At 38.7% G+C, this 20,644-nt stretch overlaps 2 protein-coding genes across 2 annotated transcripts in view; one reads left to right on the forward strand and one right to left on the reverse strand.

Moving 5' to 3' along the window:
• Positions 1 to 16,159, forward strand: part of TMEM184C (transmembrane protein 184C) — a 29,341-nt gene extending 13,182 nt beyond the window's left edge. Inside the window, exons 5-10 of the mRNA XM_005909849.2 lie at positions 8,572 to 8,646; positions 10,110 to 10,203; positions 13,087 to 13,199; positions 14,418 to 14,517; positions 15,033 to 15,204; positions 15,426 to 16,159. Of these exons, the coding sequence (XP_005909911.1) occupies positions 8,572 to 8,646; positions 10,110 to 10,203; positions 13,087 to 13,199; positions 14,418 to 14,517; positions 15,033 to 15,204; positions 15,426 to 15,691 (820 nt within the window). The 3' untranslated portion in view covers positions 15,692 to 16,159. The remainder of the gene's footprint in view (positions 1 to 8,571; positions 8,647 to 10,109; positions 10,204 to 13,086; positions 13,200 to 14,417; positions 14,518 to 15,032; positions 15,205 to 15,425) is intronic.
• Positions 16,160 to 16,760: 601 nt separating this feature from the next.
• Positions 16,761 to 20,644, reverse strand: part of PRMT9 (protein arginine methyltransferase 9) — a 32,647-nt gene continuing 28,763 nt past the window's right edge. Inside the window, exons 11-12 of the mRNA XM_005909850.2 lie at positions 18,177 to 18,299; positions 16,761 to 17,888 (exon numbers count right to left, since the gene is read on the reverse strand). Coding sequence (XP_005909912.2) covers positions 17,673 to 17,888; positions 18,177 to 18,299 — 339 coding nt within the window. The 3' untranslated portion in view covers positions 16,761 to 17,672. The remainder of the gene's footprint in view (positions 17,889 to 18,176; positions 18,300 to 20,644) is intronic.

Genomic DNA, 20,644 nt, shown 5'->3' on the forward strand with positions numbered 1-20,644 from the left:
GTTTCTCTTCTCACTGTGCTCAGTACCTATAGACTTTATTGTATCATTCCTGGTTTTAAAGGGAATTCTTATAAAATCTCACATTTGAATATAATGTTTCTAAAGATGTTTTGTAGGCATCCTTTATTAGCTTAAATAAACTCTTTTTTATCCCTAGTTTAGAGTTTTTAATCATACCTAAGTATTGAATATCATCAAATGCTTTTTCTATCCCTGTTGAGATGATCATAATTTTTTGCTTTTGACCTGTTAATATAGTGAATTAGATTAATGACTGTTCTAATGTTATAATCCACTTGGCATTTGAAAGACAAATTTTAAGTGGTTATGGTGTATCATCAACTTTTCTACATTATAAGTTTTGGATCGCTAATATTTTGCTTAGAACATTTAGATCTTTGTTCATGAACAAAATGAAGTTATGATTTCCCTTTCTTATACTGTCACTGTCTTCATGTCCAAGTTTTACTGCCTACATAAGAGTTACTGCCTTTACTTACATATTACAGGAAGAGATGGGGTACTATATACCTTGAAAGATATGCCCTGGACTTTTCTTTCTGGGAGGACAAGTATAGAACTATTTTGGCTTCCTGTTGTTTCTAGAACAAAAATTTTCTTAATTACACCATTTAGGAATTAGGCAGACTAAATGAAGTTTTTAAATGTATGGACATATGTTTGAACATAGACTTTATTTTAAAGCAAATGAACATGTCCAAGGCAAGCCATTCAATATAATAGTAGTTCAAGTCTGTGCCCCTACCACCAATTCTGAAGAAGCTGAAGTTGATCAGTTCTATGAAGACCTAGAAGAACTCCTAGAACTCACACCAAAAATAGATGTTCTACTCATTGTTGGGGATTGGAATGCGAAAGTAGGAAGTCAAGAGGTACCTGGAGTAACAGGCAAGTTTGGCCTTGGAGAACAAAATGAAGCAAGGAAAAGGCTAACTGAATTCTGCCAAGAAAATGTACTGGTCATAGCAAACACTCTTTTTCAACAACACAAGAGACGATTTACACAAAGACATCACCAGATGGTCAGTACCGCAATCAAATTGATTACATTCCTTGTAGCCGAAGATGGAGAAGCTGTATACAGTCAGCAAAAACAAGACCTGGAGCTGACTGTAGTTCAGATCATCAGCTTGTCATAGCAAAATTCAGGCTTAAACTAAAGAAAGTGGGGAAAACCACTAGGCCAACCAGGTACGACTTAAATCCCCTGTGAATATTAGTAGAGGTTATAAATAGATTCAAGAGATTAGATCTAGTAAAGAGTGTGCCTGAAACTGTGGTTGGAGGTCTGTAATACTCTACAAGAGGCAGCGAACAAAACCATCCCAAAGAAAAAGAAAAGCAAGAAGGCAAAGTGCTTATCTGAGGAGCCCTTACAAATAGCTAAAGAAAAAAGCGAAAGCAAGCGAGAAAGGGAAAGGTACATCCCACTAAATACAGAGTGTCAAAGAACAGCATAGAGAGACAAGAAGGCCTTCTTCAATGAACGTGCATAAAACTGGAAGAAAACAACAGAAGGGAAAGACTAGAGATCTCTTCAGGAAAATTGGAAAATCAAGGGAATATTCTGCCCAAAGATGAGCACAATAAAGGACAAAAATGGTAGAGACCTAGTAGATGCTGAAGAGATCAACAAGAACTGGAAGGAATACACTTAAGAACTGTACAAGAAAATCTTAATATACTGGATTAATAGGATGGTGTGGTCAGTCACCCAGAGCCAGACATTCTGGAGAGTGAAATCAAGTGTGCAAAAGGAAGCACTGCTTTTATTTTATTTTAATATAAATTTATTTATTTTAATTGGAGGCTAATTACTTTACAATATTGTATTGGTTTTGCCATACATTGACATGAATCCACCTTGGGTGTACATGTGTTCCCCATCCTGAACCCCCCTCCCACCTCCCTCCCCATACCATCCCTCTGGGTCATCCCAGTGCACCAACCCCAAGCATCCTGTATCATGCATTGAACCTGGACTGGTGATTCGTTTCATATGTTATACGTGTTTCAATGCCATTCTCCCAGATCATCCCACCCTCGCCCTCTCCCACAGAGTCCCAAAGACTCTTCTATACATCTATGTCTCTTTTGCTGTCTCGCATACACTGTTATCATTACCATCTTTCTAAATTCCATATATATGTGTTAGTATACTGTATTGGTGTTTTTCTTTCTGGCTTACTTCACTCTGTATAATAGGCTCCAGTTTCATCCACCTCATTAGAACTGATTCAAATGTATTCTTTTTAATGGCCGAGTAATACTCCATTGTGTATATGTACCACAGCTTTCTTATCCATTCATCTGCTGATGGACATCTAGGTTGCTTCCATGTCCTGGCTATTATAAACAGTGCTGTGATGAACATTGGGGTACACGTGTCTCTTTCCCTTCTGGTTTCCTCAGTGTGTATGCCCAGCAGTGGGATTGCTGGGTCGTATGGCAGTTCTGCTTATTTAACTTACATGCAGAGTACATCATGAGAAATGCTGGGCTGGAAGAAGCACAAGCTGGAATCAAGATTGCAGGGAGAAATATCAATAACCTCAGATATGCAGATGACACCACCCTTATGGCAGAAAGTGAAGAGGAACTAAAGAGCCTCTTGATGAAAGTGAAAGAGGAGAGTGAAAAAGTTGGCTTAAAGCTCAACATTCAGAAAATGAAGATCATGGCATCTGGTCCCATCTCTTCATGGCAAATAGATGGAGAAACAGTGACAGACTTTATTTTTTTGTGCTCCAAAATCACTGCAGCCATGAAATTAAAAGACACTTACTCCTTGGAAGAAAAGTTATGACCAACCTAGATAGCATATTGAAAAGCAGAGACATTACTTTGCCAAAAAAGGTCCATCTAGTCAAGGCTATGGTTTTTCCTGTGGTCATGTATGGATGTGAGAGTTGGACTGTGAAGAAAGCTGAGTGCCAAAGAATTGATGCTTTTGAACTGTGGTGTTGGAGAAGACTCTTGAGAGTCCCTTGGACTGCAAGGAGATCCACCCAGTCCATTCTGAAGGAGATCAGCCCTGGGATTTCTTGGGAAGGAATGATGCTAAAGCTGAAACTCCAGTACTTTGGCCACCTCATGCGAAGAGTTGACTCATTGGAAAAGACTCTGATGTTGGGAGGGATTGGGGGCAGGAGGAGAAGGGGATGACAGAGGATGAGATGGCTGGATGGCATCACTGACTTGAAGGACGTGAGTCTGAGTGAACTCTGGGAGTTGGTGATGGACAGGGAGGCCTGGTGTGCTGCAATTCATGGGGCTGCAAAAAGTCAGACACGACTGAGCGACTGAACTGAACTGAACTGATGGCAGTTCTATTTCCAGTTTTTTAAGGAATCTCCACACTGTTCTCCATAGTGGCTGTATTAGTTTGCATTCCCACCAGTGGTGTAAGAGGGTTCCCTTTTCTCCACACCCTCTCCAGCATTTATTGCTTGTAGACTTTTGGATAGGAGCCGTTCTGACTGGCGTGAAATGGTACCTCATTGTGGTTTTGATTTGCATTTCTCTGATAATGAGTGACGTTGAGCATCTTTTCGTGTGTTTTTAGCCATCTGTATGTCATCTTTGGAGAAATGTCTGTTTAGTTCTTTGGCCCATAGTTTGATTGGCTCGTTTATTCTGGAATTGAGCTGCAGGGGTTGCTTGTATATTTTTGAGATTAATTCTTTGTCAGTTGCTTCATTTGCTATTATTTTCTCCCATTCTGAAGGCTGTCTTTTCACCTTACTTATAGTTTCCTTTGTTGTGCAGAAGCTTTTAAGTTTAATTAGGTCCCATTTGTTTATTTTTGCTTTTATTCCCAGGATCCTGGGAGGTGGGTCATAGAGGATCCTGCTGTGATTTATGTCAGAGAGTGTTCTGCCTATGTTCTCTAGGAGTTTTATAGTTTCTGGTCTTACGTTTAGATCTTTAATCCATTTTGAGTTTGTTTTTGTGTATGGTGTTAGAAAGTGTTCTAGTTTCATTCTTTTACAGGTGGTTGACCAGTTTTCCCAGCACTACTTGTTAAAGAGATTGTCTTTTCTTCATTGTATATTCTTGCCTCCTCTGTCAAAGATAAGGTGTCTATAGGTGCGTGGATTTATCCCTACGCTTTCCATTTTGTTCCATTGATCTATATTTCTGTCTTTGTGCCAGTACCATACTGTCTTGATGACTGTAGCTTTATAGTAGAGCCTGAAGTCAGGCAGGTTGATTCCTCCAGTTCCATTCTTCTTTCTCAAGATTGCTTTGGCTATTTGAGGTTTTTTTGTATTTCCATACAAATTGTGAAATTATTTGTTCTAGCTCTGTGAAAAATACCGTTGGTAGCCTGATAGGGATTGCATTGAATCTACAGATTGCTTTGGGTAGCATACTCATTTTCACTATATTGATTCTTCCGATTCATGAATCAGAAGTACTGCTTTTAATAAAGTAAAGGGATGCTGTGGAATTTTGATAGAAGTATTCAAACCCCTAAAGGATGATGCCATCTAGGTGTTGCATTCAATGTCAGCAAATCTGGACTACCCAGCAGTGGTCACAGGACTAGAAAAGGTCAGTCCTCATCCCAACTCCTAGGAAGGGTAGTACTAAAGAATGTTGTAAACATCAGACAGTTTCATTCATTTCCTGTGCTAGTCAGGGCTTCCCTGGTGGCTCAGCAGTAAGGAGTCTGTCTCCAGTGCAGGAGACCTGGGTTTGATCCCTGAGTAGGGAGGATCCCCTGGAGGATGGCATGGCAACCCACTCTAGTACTCTTACTTAGAGAATCCAATGGACAGAGGAGCCTGGCAGGCTGTAGTCTGTAGGGTTGCACAGAGTCAGACATGACTGAAGTGACTAAGCAGCAGCAGCCCATGTTAGTAAGGTCATGCTTAAAATCTTGCATGCTAGGCATTATGCAAACCAAGAACTTGCAGATACCCAAGCTGGGTTTAGAAAAGGAAAAGAAACCAGAGGTCAGATTGCCAGCATTCACTGGATCTTAGAGAAAGCTAGGGAATTTCAGAAGAACATCTACCTCTGTTTCATTGACTGTGCTAAAGCCTTTGACTGTGTGGACCATAATAAACTGGAAAGCCCTTAAGAGAGATGGGAATACCAGAACATCTTACCTGTCTCTTGAGAAATCTGTATGTGGGTCAAGAAGCAACAGTTAGAACCCTGTATGGAACAACTGACTGGTTCAAGATTGAAAAGGGAGTACGAGAGGGCTGTCTGCTGTCACCCTGTTTGTTTAACCTGTAAGCTGAGCACATCATGAGAAATGCTGGGCTGAATGAGTTACAAACTGGAATCCAGATAGGCGGGAGCAACATCAACAACCTCAGATATGTGGATACCACCACTCTAAGTCACTCCAGTTGTGTCACTTCACTTCAGTTGTGTCCAGCTCTTTGTGACCCCATGGACTATAGCCCGCCAGGCTCCTCTGTCCATGGGATTCTCCAGGCAAGAATACTGGAGTGGGCTGCCATGCCCTCCTCCAAGGGACCTTCCCCACCCAGGGATTGAACCTGGGTCTCATGTCTCCTGCACCTGGGATATTATATATATATATATCCTTAAAAACCAAAGCTTTCTTATAGCTTCTCCAATGTTAAAACTTTATAGTCTTTGAGTATTTGTAGTTTGAATGTGGCTCTTACCTGTGTTTGGGGAACAGGCGCTGCTCCAAATGTCCCTGCTCGTTGTTTACCTGTTTCTGTTGATGTTTTTCTTATGCTGTTTTTTTTGCCCTCATTACTAGTTTGGAAGTTATACTTTCTGTTTCTAGTCTTTAATCTTAAAAAAAATAGATATCAGTTTGTATAGAAGGTTTTTGTTTTTAATTTTATTTTATTTTTAAACTTTACATAATTGTATTAGTTTTGCCAAATATCAAAATGAATCTGCCACAGGTATACATGTGTTCCCCATCCTGAACCCTCCTCCTCCCCATACCCTCCTCTGGGTCGTCCCAGTGCACTAGCCCCAAGCATCCAGTATCGTATCGAACCTGGACTGGCAACTCGTTTCTTACATGATATTTTACATGTTTCAATGTCATTCTCCCAAATCTTCCCACCCTCTCCCTCTCCCACAGAGTCCATAAGACTGTTCTATACATCAGTGTCTCTTTTGCTGTCTCGCATAATCGGGTTATTGTTACCATCTTTCTAAATTCCATATATATCGTTAGTATACTGTATTTATGTTTTTCCTTCTGGCTTACTTCACTCTGTATAATAGGCTCCAGTTTCATCCACCTCATTAGAACTGATTCAAATGTATTCTTTTTAATGGCTGAGTAATACTCCATTGTGTATATGTACCACAGCTTTCTTATCCATTCATCTGCTGATGGACATCTAGGTTGCTTCCATGTCCTGGCTATTATAAACAGTGCTGCAATGAACATTGGGGTACACGTGTCTCTTTCCCTTCTGGTTTCCTTAGTGTGTATGCCCAGCAGTGGGATTGCTGGATCATAAGGCAGTTCTATTTCCAGTTTTTTAAGGAATCTCCACACTGTTCTCCATAGTGGCTGTACTAGTTTGCATTCCCACCAACAGTGTAAGAGGGTTCCCTTTTCTCCACACCCTCTCCAGCATTTATTATTTGTAGACTTTTGGATCGCAGCCATTCTGACTGGTGTGAAATGGTACCTCATAGTGGTTTTGATTTGCATTTCTCTGATAATGAGTGATGTTGAGCATCTTTTCATGTGTTTGTTAGCCATCTGTATGTTTTGTAATGCTTTTATAGATTTAACCACAGTGTAACTGTTTGTTACTCCTCGCATCTCAGATATTCTATCTGGGATCATTTCCTTCTCTCTAATGTATGGTTCTTAAAATTTCTTGCAGCGTCAGCATAGCAGTGGCAGATGTTCTCAGATACACTTAATCCAAAAGTGTCTTTATTTTGCCTTCATTCTTGAAAGATTGTTTTGCTGGATGTAATTCCTTGTTGACAAGAATTTTCCACAAATATTGTGGAGATTTTATTCCTCCCTATACTGGCATCAGTTGTTACTGTTAAGCCTTTACTTTCAATCTAGTTGTCATTCCATTATATTAGTAGGTGACCTGTCTTCAGCTGCATTTTTAAGACCCTGTCTTTGATATTTCGCAGTTTCACTACGGAATATCTGGGGTTTTTTTGGTTTTAGTCCTATTTAATTTACAGTGTGCCTCAGTCTGTAGCTTTGCATTTCTGATCGGTTTGGAAAGGTTCTCAGCCATAGTCTCTTCTGGGCTTGCTCTTCCTCTGCTCTTCCCTCACTCTGCATGTGTGTTAGACCTTCCGAGTCTGTGCTCTTCTTTGTGCCAGCATTGTTGGGCTCTGGATGTCTTCAGGTCCACCTTCCAGTTCATTAATTCCCCACAGCCTTCAAAGGTATCTAATTGACTAATATATTTGCCTAGTCTTCCTAGTGGTCTCAAGTTTGTTTTGACAGTCAGTTCACAGAGCACTACAGGTTTAACTCAGCTCCTGCTTGGTTTAGCTTTGTAGGGAGCACAGCATGTGTGGCCCAGACATTGTCATCAAGAGTTCTTGCTGCGCCCCCAAGTGCAGCTCCCAGGCCACCTGCACAGGGGCACTGGTTGTCAGTGGGAGTGAACTACCCCAGCACAGAGAAGGCTTTCAGCATGGGGAACCCCTTCAGCTTTTAATTCAATCCTGGTAACCCCGGCCCTCAAGATGTGTGTGTCAGACTCATTCTTCTCAGTCTAGATGTAATTCTTAAACTAGGGGATTTATAATACATAGAATTGATGAAGGAGTGTTAAATAAACATTTGCCCTCAGAGCATCTTGGTCTTTTTAAGAAAGTTCCACAAGGCTCTCAGGTAGAGGGCCTTTTTTTTTTTTTTTTGGTAGTAGCTGTTTGGGGACTTTTTTGTTTTGTTTCTGTTTGTGAATTTTCCCCTACATTAAGTGAGCTCAGTGATTAAAAACTGTTTTATGCAGGATCTTTGTTTTGTTCTTTCAGAGTATCTAGTTAGTGATACTGTCTGGAATGATATATAAAGGCCAAGCTGGAAAGGAAACTAAATCCTAAATGTAAATATTATTTTCTCAATACACTTCCATATATACAAGCCTACATGTAATTTATTTGTTGCTTGGTTTTTCTTCCAGAAACACACAGGGACCCACTTCCATTCTTTTTGTTCCTGTTCTGTGCTGCACTACTCAGGAATTTGAAATTGGACATAGAAAGGGAAATCTTTCAGATGTTGTTGTTACATAATTTAAAAAACAGTATTTAAATAATGTGTTTGCTTCCATCCACATTCTTCCCCAGTAGCCATTTAGAATGACTAAATTAAAAGGATTATTCTTAAAAGGAGTAGATGTGTGTATATGTATAATTGAATCACTTTGCTGTACAATTGAAACTAACACAACATTGTAAATCAACTGTACTACAATAAAAATAATTTTAAAATTAAACATAAATATGGCATCATTTGTCAAATGATTTTAATTTGGGGGCTTTGGAGAAAACCTGATAGTATGAAATGAGTAACTCAAATGCTGAATTATTTTTCTTTGACAGAGTATTGCTGTTTAGATGCAAACTGGGTGTATTACAATATACAGTTGTCAGACCATTCACCACCATCATTGCTCTGTAAGTACACAGAACGTACATTATTGTTTTTTTTCATTCTCACGCTCTTACCTAAGTGAAACAATTGAGTAGAAAGCATGTAAAACTTGTTGCTTGTTTATAACACATCTAGTCTTTTATAAAAACAGTATGTATAAACCCTACTATGTTAGAATAAATAAGGTGACCATAGGAATGGTCCAAGGAATCACCATATAATTTTTTTAAATAACATTCCCTGTGGAGATTTCTAGAAAGCATTTTCAAAATAGTCTTTTTCAAGTATTCACACAGCTTTACAGAAACATCTAGTACATGAAGTATGCCACTTGAGATTCATTACATGGCTTGATTTTCTAAATGAATACTGTATTTTAAAGAGGAAAACATATCTTTCCTTTTTAAAAATTCTGTCAAGTCTTAGCATTTGAGGTAAAACGGGGCATCATTAAGCTGCCTGGTAAAAACTATTCCCTAAGAATGTAAGAGCATCAGATAGACTGTGTGTCTCATCTGCTTGTCATGCTAGCCTGCGGTCTGCTCACAAGAATGGGAAGAAAGCTGAAGGAAGCATCCAGCTCTTTATTCTGCTTTTGTGCTAGCAGTTCTTTAGCAGCATTTGCCTTGGAATTAAGATTAATTTACCTTTTTTTAAGGCTACTTTATTTCTCTGCTGTTTAGAAATTGGGTAACCATACAAGTAAATACTCAGATCTGGGTTATCATAAAAGTTGCCTGCAAAACAGTTTGGCAGAAAAACATATAGTTTAATTATAAAGCTGCATTACATGTTTTTAAAATTAGGCAGCATCATTTTTTTTAATCTAATAATTACCCTTTCTAATTCAATGTTTTTGTCTTTTGGATTTATTTCAGATTGGAGGGATAATCATATGGTAACATCTCTAGAAAAATGTTTTTAATTTTTGAACCACCTCTATGGCCAAAATCAAGTGATTATCTACAGAAACTTTGAAATAATCTTACTTCTAAATTTAAGTATTGGGGCTTCCCTAAGCGGGCCAGTGGTTAAGACTCTGCACTCCTACTGCAAGGGACATGGGTTAAATCCCTGGTCAGGAAACTAAGATTCCTCATGCCATGTGGTAGGAGAAGGCGATGGCACCCCACTCCAGTACTCTTGCCTGGAAAATCCCATGGGCGGAGGAGCCTGGTAGGCTGCAGTCCATGGGGTCGCTAAGAGTCAGACACGACTGAGCGACTTCACTTTCCCTTTTCACTTTCATGCATTGGAGAAGGAAATGGCAACCCACTCCAGTGTTCTTGCCTGGAGAATCCCAGGGACGGCAGAGCCTGGTGGGCTGCCGTCTGTGGGGTCGCACAGAGTCGGACATGACTTAAGCAACTTAGCAGCAGCCATGTGGTACAGCCAAATTAATTAATTAAAGTATTGCTGTCATTGTTGTATTTTAAAATATATTTTTGACATATTCATAAAGTCTCATTTTTACCATCTTTTTTAGAGTCTGTGAGTTACTTGGTATATATGATGAAGGGAACTTTAGCTTTTCAAATGCTTGGACTTACTTGGTTATCATAAACAATATGTCTCAGCTGGTAAGTAAATATTCATCTTAATTGTACTTAATTTACATCTATAACTAAAATTTTTTAGGGAAAGTTTCTTCTGGAATAAAGCTTAATTGTAACTTTAATATTGAACTTGATTTGTAGGAAGAACTTGAAGAAACTTTAATATAAGTCTGTATACATATGTAAAGATATCATATCTGTTAATTATCTTGTGACTTATACATTGAATTTTTATGTAATGTGGCTCAGGGGCACAGTGTGTTTTTTTAAACACCAAAACCATTTTGTATTGGGGTGTAGTCAGTTAACAATCTTGTGATGGTTTCAGGTGAATAGTGAAGGGACTCAGCCATACATACACATGTATACATTCTCCCCCAAACTGCACTGAATTGTTGATTGTATTTTTTCATTGGTTCTGGTATTCATTGCATAGTTCTATGGATATGTCATTAATAAAAGCATAATGCCTCTCCTTAAAACAAAAATCCTAGGTATATTCAATAAAAAAAAGTCTTACTGGTATATGACAGTGTAGGGTTTTAATAAAAGTGGGAGAGTAAAATTCTCTCATATATTTGGAATTGAAAATTGAGAATGCCAAGTTTTTAAAAATGTTATAGAAACTGAAATGAATCCTTTCAACTTAAGGTGCACTTTATTGAAAATCTTTTAATGTAAATGTTGAGATTTTTTAAATTGTAAGATAATTGCTTTACAATGTTGTGTTGGTTTCTGCCATACAACACCACGAATCAGCCGTAATACACACAGACACACACACATCTTCCCTCTCTCTAGAGCCTCCCTCCCCCTCCTGTCCTGCCCCTCTAGGTCGTCACAGAACACCACTGTGCTCCCTCTGTTACACAGCAGCTTCCCACTTGCTAATTATTTTACACATGATATGTATATGTCAGTGCTACTTTCTCAGTTTGTCCTGCCCGCTCCTTCCCCTGCTGTGTCCACAAGTCAGTTCTCTACATCTGAGTCTCTGTTCCTTCCCTACAAATAGGTTCATCAATACTTTTTCTAGATTCCATATATATGCATTAATATACGATATTCATTTTTCTCTGACTGACTTCACTCTGTATAACCAACTGTGGGTTCATTCAGCTCACTACAACTGACTTTAATTTTTCCCTTTTTATGGTTGAGTTATATTCCATTGTATACATGTATCACATCTTTATCCATTTATCTGTCGATGGACGTCTAAGTCGCTTCCATGTCCTGGCTATTGTAAATAGTGCTGCAGTGACCATTGGGATACATGTGCCTTTTTGAATTGTGGTTTTTCTTGGGGTATGCCCAGGAGTGGGATTTGCTGGGTCATATGGTAGTTTTATTCCTAGTTTGTTAAGCATTCTCTATACTGTTCTCCATAGTGGCTGTATCAATTTACATTCCCACCAACAGTGCAGTAGGATTTCCGTTTCTCCACATCCTTTCCAGCATATGTTGCCTTTACTTTTTTTGATGATGGCCATTCTGATTGGGGGAGAAGGCAATGGCACCCCACTCCAGTACTCTTGCCTGGAGAATCCCATGGATGGAGGAGCCTGGTGGGCTGCAGTCCATGGGGTGACTAAGAGACACGACTGAGCAACTTCACTTTCACTTTTCACTTTCCTGCATTGGAGAAGGAAATAGCAACCCACTCCAGTGTTCTTGCCCGGAGAATCCCAGGGGCGGGGGAGCCTGGTGGGCTGACGTTTATGGGGTCACACAGAGTCGGACACGACTGAAGTGACTTAGCAGCAGCATTCTGATTGGTGTGAGGTGTGCTGAAAATCTTTAGTGCTTTCTCCAAAATATTAGTTTAGGTACAGTGGCATGCATGTGAGTTATTAGAGATTTATAATAAAAATTAAATGCTTGTGTATTCAAAGCTTTTCCACATGTTTGTATTTTCTGGAACCAATAATTCAATTTTGGGGAATGCCTCAAGAAATGGCCAGAAGTACTTTTGCTTTCAATATGTTTGTATAGAAGGCCTATTGTTTGCAAAAGCCTGGAAACAGTCCAAAGTCTAGTGATGAGAACTGGTTAAATATTCTGTGTCCTTCCATTGGTCAAAACATTAGGCAGTTATTTAATCAAATATATGGAAAGGGGTACTTTAAGTGGGAAAACATAAAGCAACAAAATTTTATATTTATGATACCTGTTAAAAACCATATTATGTGTAGAAAGGAATGGTTGGATGATGGGGCTATGAACAACTTTATACTTTACTGCTTTCATATTCTAAAATATTATAAATAAGCATTTTATAGTGGGGAAAGTAAACTTTTAGAAAAATGTTTATTGCTGTGCAATGCTAATTACAACTGATTTTTTTAAATAATTACTATCTTGAGCTGCTAATTACCTTTAAAAAGTAAATTCAGCAGGATTAACACACTGCCCTCAAGAAAAATGGTCTCCCTGATTCCTTACTTTCTGATTTCACGGGCATAGTTTTACTGAAATAGTACTTATTTAACGTGTTCACTTACAAATAATATATGTACAGTTAGTGGTAAGCTCAACCCTTATAAAATGAATGGTAACTTGTATATAAAAGCTGTTAATAAGCAGACAGTGTTTTTATTTTGGTTAAATGAGAGCCTTTTCTTCCATTCACGTTAGTCACTTCTTACTGTGTTTTTGTGGGCCCTGTAAATGAACAATTAAAATCATTTTCAGAGATGATGTTACACGTCTCTTCTGAGAAATTTCATATTGGATATTTGCATCCATAGTAAACTATTTAAAAGCCTCTTGTTAATCTAAAAGGAGCATAATAAAGCCTAGAAAATTTTGCCTGAAAAATTACTCTGTGCCAGGTCTGGTCTGTGATTTTGATATTTCTAATATCAAATTTATTTATTCTTACTGAATATGTTTGATTGTTTCTAGTTCGCCATGTATTGTCTCCTCCTCTTTTATAAAGTGCTGAAGGAAGAGCTGAGTCCAATCCAGCCTGTTGGCAAATTTCTTTGTGTAAAGCTGGTGGTTTTTGTTTCTTTTTGGTAAGTGTTGCTTTCTCTTGCATGTTGCCATTTTCTAAAGGGCAGTTTAATGAGAATTTGTAAGTCTTAATATGGAAGAGGAATTAAAATGTCTACTTCCCTTTTTAAAAGTTCATTCTTTTAGCCGCCCTTGGTTTTTCATAAAGAAATAATCAAATGGTCACCTAACATTTATAAGAAGAAAATAATTTGAGACACTAAATGTCAACACTTAAGGGAATCATTAAAATAAGTCATGGTTTTTTCATATAGTACAGTTTGGAAGATACACATGATATAGAATACTTAATAATGTGAGAAAATATTCATTAGTAAAAATTTTAAAACAGACAAAACTGTTTAGTAAAGGCGGGTGGGTGATAGGGGCCTGGAAACAAATATACCAGATGTAACAATATACAAATAATACAAAGAGGGGGAAAGAAAAATCCTTGCAATCCCACCACCCAGAATGAATGACACTGTGCTCCACGTCATTTATAAAACCACAGAAAGAGCGTCATTCTATAAAAACCTGTAAACTCAGTGTTAGTATACTGTAGTTAGAGTTCTTTGTAAATACAGTGAGAATATAGTTTTGTTACTGGGTTTTTTGCTTTTGCCACGCACAGTATTCTAATGTATGGATACAATTTTTTAATTTGTTTCTTATTGACATTTAGGTTGTTCCTAATTTATTTTTTTACCATTACAAGTAATATGGAAGTGAATATTCTTGCATATAGATATATGAAACCTTATCTCATTTTAGCTGTGTAACAAGACTGGTTCCAAAAAAAAAAAAGACTGGTTCCAAAATGTTCTTTAAAATAATCTAAATAACCAGTTGTGTGCATAAATTAACATTTAAGTATCTTTCCTTTATTTCATTTTAAATTCCTATTGTGTAAGGTGTTAGGCATGGTCTGTGTATAGGACCAACTTAAAATATAATGACTTATGCACACTTTCAAAACAGAAAAAGACTATAAACCAAGTCCCGAAGTTCTAAGAATACAAAATCAAAATTCATTTGATGAAACTGTACTGGACGAGTCAGTGTGTAAAGCAGACGTATCTAATGCAGTTATACAGTGTCTTCGGGAATATGCTGAAAAGCAGGGTGGTCGTGGGCCACAGGTTGTGCTGGGGTTTCACTTTTTAAATGGCATATTTTTTAAACAACTGCTGGTTTTATGCTTGATATAGATTTGGCGTTTACCTTTTCCTAACATATAGGCAAGCAGTAGTTATTGCTTTGTTGGTAAAAGTTGGCGTTATTTCTGAAAAGCATACATGGGAATGGCAGACGGTAGAAGCTGTGGCCACAGGACTCCAGGTAAGCAGTGCCCTCTGACTCCCAGCAGAACTTTGCTTTGTTACGGGTTTTTACATATTCTCTCCTGAACCCGACAGCATGCGCATATGCAGGCTGTGGGGCTGGTGTTACCTCACTTTACACATGAGGGAACAGGGAACCCCACAAAAATTGGCCCTACTTCCTGGTTCTTCTACAAATTAGTAACAGAACCTAGATTTTGTTATTCCTACTCAATTTCTTTTTTCTGCATTTCTCCTCTAAGTCCTTGGATACTGGAAGAGAATACATTGTACTTGGCCAAGAAATACTTGTGGTGATTGAAGTAGTACAAAATTGAGTTAAACTTCTGGCATTTTGTGTTTTTATGAAGAGGTCAAAAATCGTTATTTTGGAAAATGAAAATAGGAGGACAGTCTTGTGAGGGAAAAAATAGCTGTTGATACATTTTTGAAGAGAGATATAGTGCTTTTTGCCTGCAAAACTAGATTTAAAATCCAATATGCCTGCTGATGATGTTGATGTTGTTGTTGCAGGACTTTATTATCTGTATTGAGATGTTCCTTGCTGCTATTGCTCATCACTACACTTTCTCATATAAACCGTATGTCCAAGAAGCAGAAGAGGGCTCATGCTTTGATTCCTTTCTCGCTATGTGGGACGTTTCAGATATTAGGGATGATATTTCTGAACAAGTAAGGCATGTTGGTAAGTACCAGCCATTTTATTTATTCGAATAGGCTATTGTAGTTCTCCTGTCCAGTCTGTAGAAGAAGTTTTTGAAAAGACTTTGTGTAAATCGGTACCACAATAAGGCTCTCCAAATTGGGAGGGGGAAAGGAGCTTAACGTTTAGCATGGCAACATCTTAGTAGATTTAAAAATAACCTAACTTTTGGCTAACTTGGACACTTTTATTTTACTTTAAAGGAAGGACAGTCATGGGACATCCTAGGAAAAAGTTTTTTCCTGAGGATCAAGATCAAAATGAACATACAAGCTTGTTGTCATCATCATCACAAGATGCACTCTCCGTTGCCTCTTCAGTGCCGCCCTCACCCGTGGGTCACTATCAAGGGTTTGGACACACCGTGACCCCCCAGACTACACCGACCACAGCTAACGCATCTGACGACACAGGTAACGATGCTGCAGGAGCGAGAGAGGAGCCGTCAGAGAAGCCCGTGGCCTCCTGAGCAGTGTGCAGAAGCAGACTGTGCTGCTACTGTGTTACTTCACTACCTGGTGTCCTGTTGCTCAGGATCTTGTGCTTAGGACAAGCCATTAATGATGGAAAATTTGAACACAACGGCAAAAACCAGGTACAACCACCGGATTTATACAACTAGGTTTTGTATATCACAAATAATCAGTCTAAATATCCTAGACTTAGACTTAACACTACAGAGTATCAGATACTCAACTGGTAGACGATGACTACTAACCATTCCTGACGTTACTTTATCAAGAGGAGGACATTTTAAAAAACCTGTGCTTCCTACCACTGCTGCATGAATACAATGCTCTGGAACTAGCAGAAAGTATAATTCAGAAATGCAAGTTAGTGGACCTCAATCATAATCATGTGCCATATATGCTTACCTAACAATTATTTCTCTATTTCTCAAATGAATGTCTTTCAATAAATGAGAATTTATCATTTATTTTCTGCAACCTTTTATGTCTCTTGTGATTAGAAGCACAGCAGAAAAACTTAAGCCCCCCAAATTAAAGGGTTGAAAATCATATACCTACAATTAGAGATGCCTGTGTCTTACATTCCTACTGGGAGAAATGTCTAGGACCTAATCTATTAATCTTAAAACAACTACTGTCTAAAAAATCATTATCTGCACCAAGGCGAACAGATTAATAGGTTATCTAGGACTTGGAGATGAAAAGAATAAACTGGACGAAAGAGTGGAAGAATAAGAAACCTGTGATAGAAACAGAGTCTGCTTTTCTTTAGGGCTACTAAAGGTGTCAGCAAATGTAAATCTGGGCTGAGTAGTCCTAACTGTTTATCAAACCACAGTCACAAGACTTGCAGATACTCTCTGGGAGAAATTTACTACTTAGGTTAGATAGAGTTCCTCTAATTGTTAATCACAACCCCTTGCGCCTAACATTTTACACTGAAAATAAATATAGAAAGTGCCAGAGCAGTATGTTGCAAATAGCAAGGATAAGTATTTATTTCTCAAAATCTATGCTTTATATATTTAAGCACACACACACACACACACACACTCTGGTACACAGTAATTAGGTACAAAGTTTTTATTGTCTATTATAAACGAAACATTTCTACTGAAAGTAAAGTTGGGCGGTATAATCCTAAAGGCAAGGAGAACAGGCAGTGTGGAGAGAAGGAAGGCACATCTTACTTCCTGCGGGGCTTACCTACAGAGCACACAGTATACACAAAGCATGATAATCTTTATTAATCTCCCTATTTCGGGTCTGGACTAATTTTTTTTTTTTCTTACTGTGTATTCACATCAAAACCTTTAAAAATACTGGTTTAGGTTTAACTCTTTCTGAATTTATCAGCTTTAAAATTTTTCTTTGCCAAAGGCAGACCAGGAAAAATGCTGCCTCCTAAGATTTCTTTTGTCCTTCTTTTACTCTAATTACATTTAGGCTGTAGCTTAAAAGTCTTAACACAAAACTGAGAAGGTGGCTCAGAAGTATTTCAACATTTACAAGAAGCAAGCTGAGAATTTACAGGTAAACATAAACCCTCAATCTTCAGTGGAAACCAACTTTTTGAGGTATCCTCACCAAAAGTTCAGATTTAAGGAAAATAGCCAAGATGTCTAAAAAATGGATAGGAGACTCAAAATTCCTTATCTTTACAGCTTTAGAGTACAGACTAACAAGTTTGGCAAATTTTAATTATAATAAGTAAAACCAAGCAATAAAAAGTTTTTAATTTGAAAAATTAATGACAGCCTTTGCCAGAAAGGAAGTCTGCAGTAAGATTTTTTTAATAATGCTACTCTTTAGTTAGGGTATTTAAATACACTTTATTAATGTCAATGTTTTAAAAAATATTTGACCATTTCAAGGACTTAAATACACCTGCATTTTATGGTTACAATCCCACTACTAATTCAGACTAGAACTGGAAACCCACTGCTCTACTTCCACACTTTTTCATTAGAAATCTGCTCTTCATTGCTTTATGGTGATGCTGACGTTGCTTTTGTGGTGCTGGATGCTGAGTACAAGTTCGTCTCCCATTTCCACTTGGATGGGATTATCTAAAACAACTGCGGCCTGCTTCCAGTGAGAGGCTTCACTCGAAGTATCTAACCTAATCTCATCGTCGAGGTACATATGATACCAAAATGGAATGGCGGTCACTTGTCCAGATTTACAAATGCGTACCTATGAAAATTAAGAAATCGCAAGAATTTCATCAGATGGAGTAGACTTGGATAAGTCTTTGTATTTTTAGTAAGATTTAGACCCAAATTTTATACAGAAATACATTTAATCACCCAATTCAAATTAATACCAACCTATTCTAGTCACTGATATTTACCCAAACTCAGGTCTGCATACTGTTTAGAAAGTAACATTTAAATTCAAAGAAAGTGGCTAAAGCTATTTTAAGTATGTAAGGTATTACATAATTTAAGATAGTTCTGAATATGACAAGAATAATCATTTTACCTTCACTTCTCTGTTAGAGGTGTTCAGATATGGCGTCATTAAGTCTAGTCTTAAGAGTTCCACTGGTTTGCTTAAAGGTATACAAGGCAATGAGGACAGGTCCAAAAATACACGTACAGGTACCTAAACAAAGTATACAATTTTTGCTTTTAATTCAGTCCTTTTTGTGACCCAAGTTTCTTGTTTTGTACTTAGCTCAATGATACGGTGCTTTTTATATCAATAACCTCATTTAATTGCCACATCAACCTTAAAGCAAAAAAAGACTTCCACAATTCCAGTTGTACAAGAAGAATGAACAAACCAAGTTCTAGGTTTGTTAAATAATTTTCTATGATTTCAGTTATCTGTAGATTCTTTGCTTGGATAAAAGCAGATTAAACAGCTCCCAAAACTGTTAAACAGGGATGTGCTTATGTGTAAAGATGAACTAATAAGCAAACAGCACAACATTAATTATTGTACTATTTAAGAAAATATACCAAATTCTACTGAACAATTAATAGTAGATTTCATTTTGAAAATTGTTTATTATCTAGAAGACAGTGGTTCTCAACTTTGCAAATTATGATTTAAAAAAAAAAAATCAATCACTTCCTTAGTGGCTCAGACAAGTAAAGAATCTGCCCACAATGCAGAAGACCCAGGGTCTATCCCTGAGTCAAGATCCCTTAGAGGAGGGAATGGCAACCCACTCCAGTATTCTTGCCTAGAAAATTCTATGGACAGAGAAGTCCGGCAGGCTACAGTCCACGGGGTCACAAATAGTGGGACATGACTGAGCAGCTAACACTATGACGAAATCTGTTGCATCAATTTTAGTAACAACTGAGAAAGTGAAAGTTGCTCAGTCGTGTCCGACTCTTTGTGACCCTATGGGCTATACAATCCATGAATTCTCTAGGCCAGAATACTGAGTGGGTAGCCTTTCCCTTCTCCAGGGGATCTTCCCAACCCAGGAATTGAACCCAGGTCTCCTGCACTGCAGGTGGATTCTTTACCAGCTGAGCCACAAGGTAAGCCCAAGAATACTGGAGTGGGTAGTCTATCCCTTCTCCAGTGGATCTTCCCAACCCAGGAATCGAACCAGGGTCTCCTGCATTTCAGGTGGATTCTTTACCAACTGAGCTATCAGGGAAGCCCTTAGTAACAATGAAACCTTCCTATTAACTTTAGCCTTCTCATTTGAAATAGAGGAGAAGGCGATGACACCCCACTCCAATACTCTTGCCTGGAAAATCCCATGGACAGAGGAGCCTCGTGGGCTGCAGTCCATGGGGTCACTAACAGTCGGGCCCGACTGAGCAACTTAACTTTCACTTTTCACTTTCATGCACTGGAGAAGGAACTGGCAATCCACTCCAGTGTTCTTGCCTGGAGAATCCCAGGACGGCTAGTGGGCTGCCATCTAAGGGGTTGCACAGAGTCGGACACGACTGAAGCGACTTAGCAGCAGCAGCACTTGAAATAGAAAGGAAACTTGTTTTAAAAGTGCCCTCTTAGGGGTTCCCTGGTAGCTCAGTGGTAAGGAATCCGCCTGCCAATATAGGGAACACAGGTTCAATCCCTGATCTGGGAAGATCACACATGCTGTGAAGCATCTAAGCCTGTGTGCCCCAACTACTGAGCCTTTGCTCTAGAGCCCGTGTGCCACAACTATTAAGCCTACATGCAGCAGCTGTTGAAGTCCAGGCACCCTGGAGCCCATGCTCTGCAACCAGAGAAGCCACCGCAATGAGAATCCCACACCCTGCAACTACAGGGTAGCCCCTACTCTCCTGCACAGTAATGAAGATCCAGTACAGCCAAATCAATAAAAGTGCCCTGTGTGCTTTGAGTAATATAGTAGAGAACAGCTGTTTGCAGGGAAACAGGACACAGATCCATCCACCTCTCCCTGGGCATCCCACCTTCCCTACCCGTAGAAACACACAGCAATTCCATGCTCTTGCCAGGACTCCTGCCCTGTGTCACTCTCATAACCTGCACGCTAACCCTCACAAGCTGCATCCATTCCTCATCATCTGTCCTCATTTCTGTTTCTCCAGCAGCCTACTGGCTTCTCCTGTCATCGTTGCTAATCTTCCTAGATTTCCAATCCAGAGCTCATCACTTTGTGAGTTCTCTAGAACTTAGTTCTCGACTTTATATCCTCTTTCTACACATCCCCAAAGTGCTTTCATCCCAGTCTTATGCTTTAAACATCTGCCAAATCTGACTGCCAAATTTATATCTCTAGGCTATTTCTCTGAATTCTTATCCAACTGTTTAATGAACCCATAAAAACACAAGCACAGCCTGACCCTCCTGCTATTTTCCCCTTATCAGGATATGGTAACTGTCCTTCCAGGCGCTTCCTCATACCCCAGGTCCAACCTGTCACAAAACCTACCTTCAGAATACGCCAGCAGTCTGAACTGCGCACCACGTCCATTGCTGCCACTCAAGTCTAAGCCACTCTCACCTCT

Source organism: Bos mutus, chromosome 17, assembly GCF_027580195.1.
Source record: "Bos mutus isolate GX-2022 chromosome 17, NWIPB_WYAK_1.1, whole genome shotgun sequence".
In the NCBI taxonomy this organism is placed as follows: Eukaryota; Metazoa; Chordata; class Mammalia; order Artiodactyla; family Bovidae; genus Bos; species Bos mutus.